The sequence below is a fragment of the Rhinichthys klamathensis genome, unplaced genomic scaffold (assembly GCF_029890125.1).
Source record: "Rhinichthys klamathensis goyatoka isolate OS25496 unplaced genomic scaffold, OSU_Roscu_1.1 h1tg001002l_1, whole genome shotgun sequence".
In the NCBI taxonomy this organism is placed as follows: domain Eukaryota; kingdom Metazoa; phylum Chordata; class Actinopteri; order Cypriniformes; family Leuciscidae; genus Rhinichthys; species Rhinichthys klamathensis.
The window spans coordinates 105,001-117,500 of record NW_026607299.1 but is presented as its reverse complement, the minus strand read 5'-3'; the positions used below and the strand labels follow the sequence as shown (position 1 = coordinate 117,500).

Below are 12,500 nucleotides of genomic sequence, written 5' to 3'. Positions count from 1 at the left end.
TCATCTCTTCATCTCTTCATCCCTTCATCTCTTCATCCCTTCATCATCCCTTCATCCCTTCATCTCATCTCTTCATCATCCCTTCATCATCCCTTCATCTCTTCATCTCTTCATTTCTTCATCATTCCTTCATCCCTTCATCTCTTCATCTCTTCATCCCTTCATCATCCCTTCATCTCTTCATCTCTTCATCTCTTCATCATCCCTTCATCTCTTCATCTCTTCATCCCTTCATCTCTTCATCTCTTCATCCCTTTATCTCTTCATCCCTTTATCTCTTCATCTCTTCATCATCCCTTCATCATCCCTTCATCATCCCTTCATCTCTTCATCCCTTCATCTCTTCATCATCCCTTCATCCCTTCATCTCTTCATCTCTTCATCTCTTCATCATCCCTTCATCATCCCTTCATCTCTTTATCTCTTCATCCCTTCAGCTCTTCATCCCTTCATCTCTTCATCCCTTCAGCTCTTCATCTCTTCATCCCTTCATCTCTTCATCCCTTCATCTCTTCATCCCTTCATCTCTTCATCTCTTCATCCCTTCATCTCTTCATCATCCCTTCATCTCTTCATCAACCCTTCATCCCTTCATCTCTTCATCTCTTCATCATCCCTTCATCCCTTCATCTCTTCATCTCTACATCCCTTCATCTCTTCATCATCCCTTCATCCCTTCATCTCTTCATCCCTTCATCTCTTCATCATCCCTTGATCCCTTCATCTCTTCATCATCCCTTCATCCCTTCATCTCTTCATCCCTTCATCTCTTCATCCCTTCATCTCTTCATCCCTTCATCATCCCTTCACCTCTTCATCTCTTCATCCCTTCATCATCCCTTCACCTCTTCATCCCTTCATCTCTTCATCATCCCTTCATCTCTTCATCCCTTCATCTCTTCATCATCCCTTCATCTCTTCATCCCTTCATCCCTTCATCACTTCATCATCCCTTCACCTCTTCATCCCTTCATCTCTTCATCATCCCTTCATCCCTTCATCTCTTCATCCCTTCATCTCTTCATCCCTTCATCCCTTCATCATCCCTTCATCTCTTCATCATCCCTTCATCTCTTCATCATCCCTTCATCTCTTCATCCCTTCATCTCTTCATCCCTTCATCATCTCTTCATCCCTTCATCTCTTCATTCCTTCATCATCCCTTCATCCCTTCATCTCTTCATCATCCCTTCATCCCTTCATCTCTTCATCATCTCTTCATCCCTTCATCTCTTCATCCCTTCATCTCTTCATCCCTTCATCATCTCTTCATCCCTTCATCATCTCTTCATCTCTTCATTTCTTCATCCCTTCATCTCTTCATCCCTTCATCATCTCTTCATCCCTTCATCATCTCTTCATCTCTTCATCCCTTCATCATCTCTTCATCTCTTCATGAATCTGTCAGAGACTGGGAGAACAGGAGCAGAGCCACGACTGTAACGTCAGACTCTTCAATCCTGAGAGTCACTGAGTCGAACTGCTTCACAAATAACAAGATCAAACAACGACGTGCGAAAGGTCCCGACAAACTGACATTTAAACACAATCAACAGCACATAAAGAAAAGGCCACCGGACAATGTGCTGGAGGTCGAGGTGTGTGTGTGTGTGTGTGTGTGTGTGTGTGAGAGAGAGTGTGTGTGTGTGTACTCAGAACAGCATCAGCACTGATGAACTGTTTCCCACATCAGAATCTTCATCTTCATCTCGTGTGTGTGACTGTGTGACTGACATCTCGTGTGTGTGACTGACATCTCGTGTGTGTGTGTGACTGTGTGACTGTGTGACTGACATCTTGTGTGTGTGTGACTGTGTGACTGACATTTCGTGTGTGTGACTGACATCTCGTGTGTGTGTGTGACTGTGTGACTGACATCTCGTGTATGTGTGTGTGACTGTGTGACTGACATCTCGTGTGTGTGACTGACATCTCGTGTGTGTGTGACTGTGTGACTGACATCTTGTGTGTGTGTGACTGTGTGACTGACATCTCGTGTGTGTGTGTGTGTGTGTGTGTGTGTGTGTGACTGTGTGACTGACATCTCGTGTGTGTGACTGACATCTCGTGTGTGTGTGACTGTGTGACTGACATCTTGTGTGTGTGTGTGACTGTGTGACTGACATCTCGTGTGTGTGTGTGACTGTGTGACTGACATCTCGTGTGTGTGTGTGACTGTGTGACTGACATCTCGTGTGTGTGACTGACATCTCGTGTGTGTGTGTGACTGTGTGACTGACATCTCGTGTGTGTGACTGTGTGACTGACATCTCGTGTGTGTGACTGACATCTCGTGTGTGTGTGACTGTGTGACTGACATCTTGTGTGTGTGTGTGTGTGTGTGTGTGTGTGTGACTGTGTGACTGACATCTCGTGTGTGTGTGTGTGTGTGTGTGTGTGTGTGTGTGTGACTGTGTGACTGACATCTCGTATGTGTGACTGACATCTCGTGTGTGTGACTGTGTGACTGACATCTTGTGTGTGTGTGTGACTGTGTGACTGACATCTCGTGTGTGTGTGTGACTGTGTGACTGACATCTCGTGTGTGTGACTGACATCTTGTGTGTGTGTGACTGTGTGACTGACATCTCGTGTGTGTGACTGACATCTCGTGTGTGTGTGTGACTGTGTGACTGACATCTCGTGTGTGTCACTGACATCTCGTGTGTGTGTGTGTGACTGTGTGACTGACATCTCGTGTGTGTGACTGACATCTCGTGTGTGTGTCTGACATCTCGTGTGTGTGTGTGACTGTGTGACTGACATCTCGTGTGTGTGACTGACATCTCGTGTGTGTGTGTGACTGTCATCTCGTGTGTGTGTGTGACTGTGTGACTGACATCTCGTGTGTGTGTGACTGTGTGACTGACATCTCGTGTGTGTGTGTGACTGTGTGACTGACATCTCGTGTGTGTGTGACTGACATCTCGTGTGTGTGTGTGACTGTGTGACTGACATCTCGTGTGTGTGAATGACATCTCGTGTGTGTGTCTGACATCTCGTGTATGTGTGTGACTGTCATCTCGTGTGTGTGTGTGACTGTGTGACTGACATCTCGTGTGTGTGTGACTGTGTGACTGACATCTCGTGTGTGTGTGTGACTGTGTGACAGACATCTCGTGTGTGTGTGTGTGACTGTGTGACTGACATCTCGTGTGTGTGTGACTGACATCTCGTGTGTGTGTGTGACTGTGTGACTGACATCTCGTGTGTGTGACTGACATCTCGTGTGTGTGTCTGACATCTCGTGTGTGTGTGTGACTGTGTGACTGATATCTCGTGTGTGTGACTGACATCTCGTGTGTGTGTCTGACATCTCGTGTGTGTGTGACTGACATCTCGTGTGTGTGTGACTGACATCTCGTGTGTGTGTGACTGTGTGACTGACATCTCGTGTGTGTGTGTGTGACTGTGTGACTGACATCTCGTGTGTGTGTGACTGACATCTCGTGTGTGTGTGTGACTGTGTGACTGACATCTCGTGTGTGTGTGACTGACATCTCGTGTGTGTGTGACTGACATCTCGTGTGTGTGTGACTGACATCTCGTGTGTGTGTGACTGTGACAGACATCTCGTGTGTGTGTGTGTGACTGTGTGACTGACATCTCGTGTGTGTGTGACTGACATCTCGTGTGTGTGTGACTGTGTGACTGACATCTCGTGTGTGTGACTGACATCTCGTGTGTGTGACTGACATCTCGTGTGTGTGTGTGACTGTGTGACTGACATCTCGTGTGTGTGACTGACATCTCGTGTGTGTGTCTGACATCTCGTGTGTGTGTGACTGACATCTCGTGTGTGTGTGACTGACATCTCGTGTGTGTGTGACTGACATCTCGTGTGTGTGTGACTGTGTGACTGACATCTCGTGTGTGTGACTGACATCTCGTGTGTGTGTGTGACTGTGTGACTGACATCTCGTGTGTGTGACTGACATCTCGTGTGTGTGTCTGACATCTCGTGTGTGTGTGTCTGACATCTCGTGTGTGTGTGACTGTCATCTCGTGTGTGTGTGTGACTGTGTGACTGACATCTCGTGTGTGTGTGACTGTGTGACTGACATCTCGTGTGTGTGTGTGACTGTGTGACTGACATCTCGTGTGTGTAACACACACTCACGCGTTACAGTAGGGCTTCTTGTCGTAGCCTTTGTAGTTCTTCATGTTGAGCGTCATCTTACACACTTCACAGTGGAAACAGCCTTTGTGCCAGTTCTGAACACAACAAACACACACACTGTTTTAGTCACTGACACGAATGAAGAGTCGCTGATAAACACCAGAGACCAGAGACTTCATGACATCATCAATCACAGACCGATAATATTGATTCATGAAATATTATTGAGTGTTTCAGTGATGGTTGGAAACTATGGTATTCTGACAGATGTGATGTTCAAGTACTGTGATATTTACACAGAAACAGTACCATGGTAATGGTATCATTTGTTACAGCAATACAAATGTTTAATTTTTTTATTTTCTTTATTTTGAATAAAATACTCCACAGAACAAACTCTTCTAATGTCGCTCAGCACAGTAAGACTATGAATAAAACATGAAGCTCATTATGTAAGACATGAATGAGAATTCAGAGCAGCGAAACAGAGATAAACACAGTAAAGTTTGATTTACACACTGTGTAATATATCATATATTACGTGTTTCACACACAGCCCGAGGTTTGCAGCTCTAGATGAAGTTCTGACAGTAGTTGTGTTTGTGTTGGAGTAAATATGGAGTAAATATGGAGTAAATAAGTGTCACCTTGTCGAGGCAGCTGATCTTCTCCGTCGGGTACACGGTTCTCGCGCAGCGCGCGCACGCGGGATTCATCTTCGGTTCCGATCCAGTTCTGAGGCAAACAGAAGATCCACAGATCAGTGTGTTCAGTGTGTGTGTGTGTGTGTTCAGCTGCTCACTGATGAAGAGCATCACAGGCACTGGAGCTCAGTCTCCCGATGTGTTCAGTGCGCGCGCGCCCGTGTGTGTGTGTGTGTGTGGAGGGAGGGGGGTTCGTTCACTCAGTAAAGTATAGGCTATACACACTATAAAGACAAAAACATAATGCCAGAGTCTAAATCTAGTTAGCATGTTTTGGCATCCAAACGCGTCACGTGATATTCGGAACGAGTCAATCTGAAGAAGTGAAACAACAACAACAACAGCTTAAAAACAAACTCTGAAGCCCAAAAGTGCATGAATAAATCACTAGGTTTAAAGTCACCGCAAACTGTTAGATTGAGAGTTTGTGTCAGTAATTCTCATAAATTATGGCAAGCCGATTAAATCATTCACATGATTTTTACTCAACAATTCAGTTTTCACTGGTTAAAATTATCATTCTTTATATCAGAAATGTAATTTAGAGAGAGAGAGAGAGAGAGAGAGAGAGAGAGAGAGAGAGAGAGAGAGAGAGAGAGAGAGAGAGAGAGAGTGCGTGTGTGTGTGTGTGGAGAGAGAGAGAGAGAGAGAGAGAGAGAGAGAGAGAGAGAGAGAGAGAGAGAGAGAGAGAGAGAGAGAGAGAGAGAGTGCGTGTGTGTGTGTGTGTGTGTGTGTGTGTGTGTGTGTGTGTGTGTGTGTGTGTGTGTTTTCAGGTGAACTGGTGTAATAACTGTAGTAGCTTCTGCGAGTTACTGTGGAAATACCCGGTTATGAATATAGTAATAGGCTACTTCGACCTGATTCCATCAGTACTGCCACTGAACGCAGAAAAACACTTTGGGAAGAAAGTTGTTTCTTTTGTGAAAGTTAAAATATTAAAATAGCACATTAATATTAATTACTAATTATTAATAATTAAAATTCGTGCATTCAATCTTTTACTTCTTGAAATGATGCATGTTTTATCGGAAGATCAGAAGTGTTTTCTCAGCTCGTTAAGAATTATTTTATATTATACATATTTCATTTGCTGTGGCTGTAAAGAGGGAATTTTGCAGCAGAGTATCTCAATAAATAAAGTTATAAATCTCAAACATTCCTAGTTTCCGGTCTTTATTATCTTTTATCGACGCTCTAATGCAGTTCATGTAGAAGCAGTGGAACGAAACTAGGCGTGAATCGTACAATGTGACTTGACAGAACTCTTCAGTTTATTAAAGTTGGCCAGTGTCATAATTCAGGAGTTTTTATTTATTAATGCCAAGGTATCATATATAGAATATAAGTAGGCTACATAATAAAAATGTAACGAAATGATAAAAAAAAAGCAAAGCATCACATACATATACATGGGTTATAGCATATACATACACACAATAAAGAAGAACAGACAACGTTAATGAAATTAATTAAAAAGTTGAAACAAGTTTATTGTTTTAAGAGCTTTAAGATTCTTCGATGCATGTAAATTGTTGTTTCTCACAATTTACCTTTCTCAGCGCGTGCACAGGATCGGCCAATCACAGCCGGTGTTGATTACCAGACAACACTGTTAAAAACCTGTCCCAATTTTCATTTATATCTCATGCACCAATCCATAAAATTAATACATTTGAATGATTACAATTGTTACAATATGAACGCCTTCAATAACATAAATCATACTGTTTTGATTCTGTTTCGCGCGCGTCACGTGATGCCACCACGCAGGCGTTTCCCATCATGCAACGCTTTGAATCACAGAAACGACATAAAACATCGAAATTTCACCTTCAATGAGATTTGTAGAGTTTAAATGAAACCATATTTTTATTATAATAATACATATAAACGCTTTAAATGAGTAAAAGAGCCACACGACGCGTGTCACCGCAGCCGAGACTCGTGTCTCCAGTGTGGGGTATAAAAGCCCTGAGGCGCCTCTGAGTGTCTCGGCCGGTCCGAAAGCGGTGGGTCAGTCACAATTGATTGCTTCAGTCAGTTACAGAACTCCTTGTTTCTTCTCTCCCTTCTCCCACCGCTGAACTTGACCAGCCTTTTACTTGCAGCTCTTAACAACATGTTCAGTGGGTGTGTGAAAGACTTCACCAGAGGTTGTATTTTTTTGAGATTGTGGTTTGAAAGGAAAATTATGTTCCTTTTTTATCAGTCTGTACTACAGAAAGTGTGATCCAGATATGGCTTGTCCACTTGGTATGGTAATCTTTCTGTAAAATCTAAATCAAAGATACTATATATTGTTCGAACTTCGATGAAAATGACTGGACTGAAAGACTATCCCAGTATTCAGACTCTGGGGTAGGGTTAGGTTAGGGTTAGGCAAAGCACATTAAACGAGGCTAAAATGACTTTAATGACCCGTCTCATGTACTCTGATGAACTCTTATCGTCTAGAAGGTACAAAACTCTCCGTTAGAAACGGAACAGGTTTAAAAACTCTTTTGTACCGGTATTAATTAGACTGTTGAACATGAATTAGTGATGTCTAGTTATTTTTATGTGTATGTTTTTTTTAATGTATCAGGTTTTTGGCGAAATGTTGGCTATGGAGTCCATTACAAATATCCCTATCAGGGACAATAAAGTATATTTCATTTCATCTCCTCCAAACTCTCAAACAATTACTCGCTTAAGGTGGGCTTTACAGCAGAATCTTCCATAAAGATGCTTTGGAACAATCTCTTGTGAAAAGCACCATATTTATTCATAACTTTGGAATGTTTATGGTGGACAAAATAAATGCTCTAAATAGAAATACTATTATAAAACAATCATTTTATTCATATATACACACATTTACATAGGAAACTCCAAAAACAAAGTGTTATTTTTAGTAAAAAGAGCCCAACTGCCCCTTTGAAACCCTTCTGAACAGATGAATAGGCTTGTTTAGATACTCTGCGTATAAGCCGAATGCCTCGTTGCGGGTTCTCAGACCTCACACCACAGTCACACCACAGTCACACCACAGTCACACCACAGTCAGTCACACCAGTGTCAGTCACAGTCACACCACAGTCACACCACAGCAGTCAGTCACACCACAGTCACACCACACCAGTGTCAGTCACACCACAGTCACAGTCACACCACAGTCACAGTCACACCACAGTCACAGTCACACCACAGTCACAGTCACACCACAGCAGTCACACCAGTGTCAGTCACACCACAGTCACAGTCACACCACAGTCACAGTCACACCACAGTCACAGTCACACCACAGTCACAGTCACACCACAGCAGTCACACCAGTGTCAGTCACACCACAGCAGTCAGTCACACCACAGTCAGTCACACCAGTGTCAGTCACACCACAGTCACAGTCACACCACAGTCACAGTCACACCACAGCAGTCACACCAGTGTCAGTCACACCACAGCAGTCAGTCACACCACAGTCAGTCACACCAGTGTCAGTCACACCACAGTCAGTCACACCACAGTCAGTCACACCACAGTCAGTCACACCAGTGTCAGTCACACCACAGTCAGTCACACCACAGTCAGTCACACCAGTGTCAGTCACACCACAGTCAGTCACACCACAGTCAGTCACACCACAGCAGTCAGTCACACCACAGTCAGTCACACCACAGCAGTCAGTCACACCACAGCAGTCAGTCACACCACAGTCAGTCACACCACAGTCAGTCACACCACAGCAGTCAGTCACACCACAGTCAGTCACACCACAGTCAGTCACACCACAGCAGTCAGTCACACCACAGCAGTCAGTCACACCACAGCAGTCAGTCACACCACAGTCAGTCACACCACAGTCAGTCACACCACAGTCAGTCACACCACAGTCAGTCACACCACAGTCAGTCACACCAGTCAGTCACACCACATACCACAGTCACACCACATACCACAGTCAGTCACACCAGTCACACCACAGTCAGTCACACCACAGCTGGGATGAAGTACTGAAGAGAAACATCCTCATGCAGGAAGATCAGGTGAAGGATCCTATTGTGAACTATATCTAGGTAAAAAACAACAACAGAACAGGCATTTTAAGTAAAATGCTGAGAGTATATACAGGACAGGTGTATGCACAGGTGTGTGTGCAGGTGTGTGTGCAGGTGTGTGCGCAGGTGTGTGTGCAGGTGTGTGCACAGGTGTGTGCGCAGGTGTGTGTGCAGGTGTGTGTGCAGGTGTATGCGCAGGTGTGTGTGCAGGTGTATGCGCAGGTGTGTGTGCAGGTGTATGCGCAGGTGTGTGTGCAGGTATGTGTGCAGGTGTGTGTGCAGGTGTGTGTGCAGGTGTATGCACAGGTGTATGCGCAGGTGTGTGTGCAGGTGTATGCACAGGTATATGCACAGGTGTGTGTGCAGGTGTATGCACAGGTGTATGCACAGGTGTGTGTGCAGGTGTATGCACAGGTGTGCGTGCAGGTGTGTGTGCAGGTGTGCGTGCAGGTGTATGCGCAGGTGTGCGTGCAGGTGTGTGTGCAGGTGTATGCGCAGGTGTGTGTGCAGGTGTATGCACAGGTGTGTGTGCAGGTGTATGCGCAGGTGTATGCGCAGGTGTGTGTGCAGGTGTGTGTGCAGGTGTGCGTGCAGGTGTGTGTGCAGGTGTGCGTGCAGGTGTGTGTGCAGGTGTATGCGCAGGTGTGTGTGTGTGCAGGTGTGTGTGCAGGTGTGCGTGCAGGTGTATGCACAGGTGTGTGTGCAGGTGTGTGTGCAGGTGTATGCACAGGTGTGTGTGCAGGTGTGTGTGCAGGTGTGTGTGCAGGTGTGTGTGCAGGTGTGCGTGCAGGTGTGCGTGCAGGTGTATGCGCAGGTGTGTGTGTGTGCAGGTGTGCGCGCAGGTGTGCGTGCAGGTGTATGCACAGGTGTGTGTGTGTGCAGGTGTGCGTGCAGGTGTGTGTGCAGGTGTATGCGCAGGTGTGTGTGTGTGCAGGTGTGCGCGCAGGTGTGCGTGCAGGTGTATGCACAGGTGTGTGTGCAGGTGTGTGCGCAGGTGTGTGTGGTGATGTTCTTACTGCACATGGCTTTGCTGGGATTGACCTGTTGTCCCGTCAGGAACTGCTGCAGTTTCCGGATGTCCAGGCGTGTCTGAGCCATGACCTCTGAGTCTCTGTGACTTGCACTGGTGCTCTGAGACCCGTCCTCACCTGAGGGACACACACACACACACTATCAGTACTACACACACGCACACACACAACACTATCAGCACTGTGTGTGTGTGTCTCTCACCCCAGGGTGGGTTCCCCAGCTCTTTGAAGTGTGTTGTGACAGAAACCAGGTCCGTTTCAATCTTGAGATTCATTTCCCCGTTCATATTCGCCTCCATCACCTGAAACACAGTCACGTCTCGTTCATCTATACAGCGCTTTAACACACACACACACACACACACACTCCTCACAGCAGCTTTACAGTGATAACAGGAGATTACAGTAACAGAGACTGTTCTGGCTTTACAGCAGCTCTAGAATAAAGTTATTGTCCAGCTAAAGTTAGCTTGATTGATTCACTTCCGTTGTAAAGATCATTAGCGATTAGCTTAGCGGCCGCTAACACGACACCGCTCTACAGAACACAGAAACCCTTAATGCGATCCGGCCGCTCGACAGGGTTTGAGCTCGAGAACACACCTTTCACACAGCGCTTTGAACCCGGCAAATTGCCAGAGTGCCTTCTGTGTGAAGGCAAACACGGCCCGGGACTGATGCCGGGATCGATGCCGGGTCGGGGACCGAGTAACATTGCCGTGTTCAGACCCGGAACAAAAGCCGTAACCAATGGCGTGTCGTAATGATGATGCTGAAGTGAAGTGAAAGCAGGCTAGTGAAACGGTACGTAATGCGCTAGTATGATCGAATCAGAGAAAAAAATGCACAAGCGTGGTTTCTCCAGAGAGAAGTCGCAGCTCATAAGCAAACTATACACGTATACATGTCACATCGATGTCACGCGTCTTTCCGGAACACACACGGCTTGTGTGTGAACGCGCTCTCTGATTCCGGCAAATCACTGCAGTGTGAATGAAGCAAAATCAAACGAACCCGGGTCAAATCCCGGGTCGCTTTATCCGTGTATTTTCCGGAATCTCTGTGTGAAAGGGGCTACTGAGACAGGTTTCAAAGTGCAAGTTTTTGAAAATGAGTTTAAACGATACTGTTATCATCTCAGTGTAAAGTTTGTAAACAATTGCTTCTCTGGCCTGAATAACAATACAGCGTTTTTAGCCGTTTCCGCGGATCCGTGCGAACGGGAATCATTTTAATATCGTCTTATATTAATATCTGTACAGAGGAAAACCGTTGTCGTGTTGATGAGGCCTTCGGATCACATGACCAAACACTGATCACATGACCAATCGGTTGGCAGTTGGCACTTTACGGACTGCTGATTGGCTGTTTAATTAGAAGGCGGGACTAATATCCTGCATCTCAGTCTCAGTGAACTGACCAGATAGTTGGAGAGGTTCTTCATGCGGTCGACGACGCTCCTCATGGTCTTCAGCGGCGGCAGGTATATGCTGACCTGCACACATCAGCGTTAGTGACGGACACACACTCACACACTCACAGCGGACACACACTCACACACTCACAGCGGACACACACTCACACACTCACAGCGGCGGCAGGTATATGCTAACCTGCACACATCAGCGTTAGTGACGGACACACACTCACACACTCACAGCGGACACACACTCACACACTCACAGCGGACACACACTCACACACTCACAGCGGCGGCAGGTATATGCTAACCTGCACACATCAGCGTTAGTGACGGACACACACTCACACACTCACAGCGGACACACACTCACACACTCACAGCGGACACACACTCACACACTCACAGCGGACACACACTCACACACTCACAGCGGACACACACTCACACACTCACAGAGGACACACACTCACACACTCACAGCGGCGGCAGGTATATGCTAACCTGCACACATCAGCGTTAGTGACGGACACACACTCACACACTCACAGCGGACACACACTCACAGCGGACACACACTCACACACTCACAGCGGACACACACTCACACACTCACAGCGGACACACACTCACACACTCACAGCGGACACACACTCACACACTCACAGCGGACACACACTCACACACTCACAGCGGACACACACTCACAGCGGACACACACTCACACACTCACAGCGGACACACACTCACAGCGGACACACACTCACACACTCACAGCGGACACACACTCACACACTCACAGCGGACACACACTCACACACTCACAGCGGACACACACTCACACACTCACAGCGGACACACACTCACACACTCACAGAGGACACACACTCACACACTCACAGCGGCGGCAGGTATATGCTAACCTGCACACATCAGCGTTAGTGACGGACACACACTCACACACTCACAGCGGACACACACTCACACACTCACAGCGGCGGCAGGTATATGCTAACCTGCACACATCAGCGTTAGTGACGGACACACACTCACAGCGGACACACACTCACAGCGGACACACACTCACACACTCACAGCGGACACACACTCACACACTCACAGCGGCGGCAGGTATATGCTAACCTGCACACATCAGCGTTAGTGACGGACACACACTCACACACTCAC

The 12,500-nt window shown here is 46.5% G+C and overlaps 2 protein-coding genes across 4 annotated transcripts in view; both read right to left on the bottom strand.

Moving 5' to 3' along the window:
* LOC130078844 (LIM zinc-binding domain-containing Nebulette-like) overlaps nt 1-4,997 on the bottom strand; it is a 15,178-nt gene extending 10,181 nt beyond the window's left edge. The window contains exons 1-3 of the mRNA XM_056244562.1: nt 4,923-4,997; nt 4,768-4,855; nt 4,121-4,215 (exon numbers count right to left, since the gene is read on the bottom strand). Coding sequence (XP_056100537.1) covers nt 4,121-4,215; nt 4,768-4,836 — 164 coding nt within the window. The 5' untranslated portion in view covers nt 4,837-4,855; nt 4,923-4,997. The remainder of the gene's footprint in view (nt 1-4,120; nt 4,216-4,767; nt 4,856-4,922) is intronic.
* Nucleotides 4,998-8,780: 3,783 nt separating this feature from the next.
* The window catches only part of hus1 (HUS1 checkpoint clamp component), a 10,069-nt gene continuing 6,349 nt past the window's right edge, over nt 8,781-12,500 (bottom strand). Inside the window, exons 5-8 of one of the 3 annotated variants that reach the window (XM_056244556.1) lie at nt 11,313-11,387; nt 10,095-10,230; nt 9,878-10,009; nt 8,781-8,875 (exon numbers count right to left, since the gene is read on the bottom strand). In XM_056244556.1, coding sequence (XP_056100531.1) covers nt 8,793-8,875; nt 9,878-10,009; nt 10,095-10,230; nt 11,313-11,387 — 426 coding nt within the window. In that variant the 3' untranslated portion in view covers nt 8,781-8,792. The remainder of the gene's footprint in view (nt 8,876-9,877; nt 10,010-10,094; nt 10,231-11,312; nt 11,388-12,500) is intronic. The other 2 variants (XM_056244558.1, XM_056244559.1) reach the window with 2 other exon arrangements.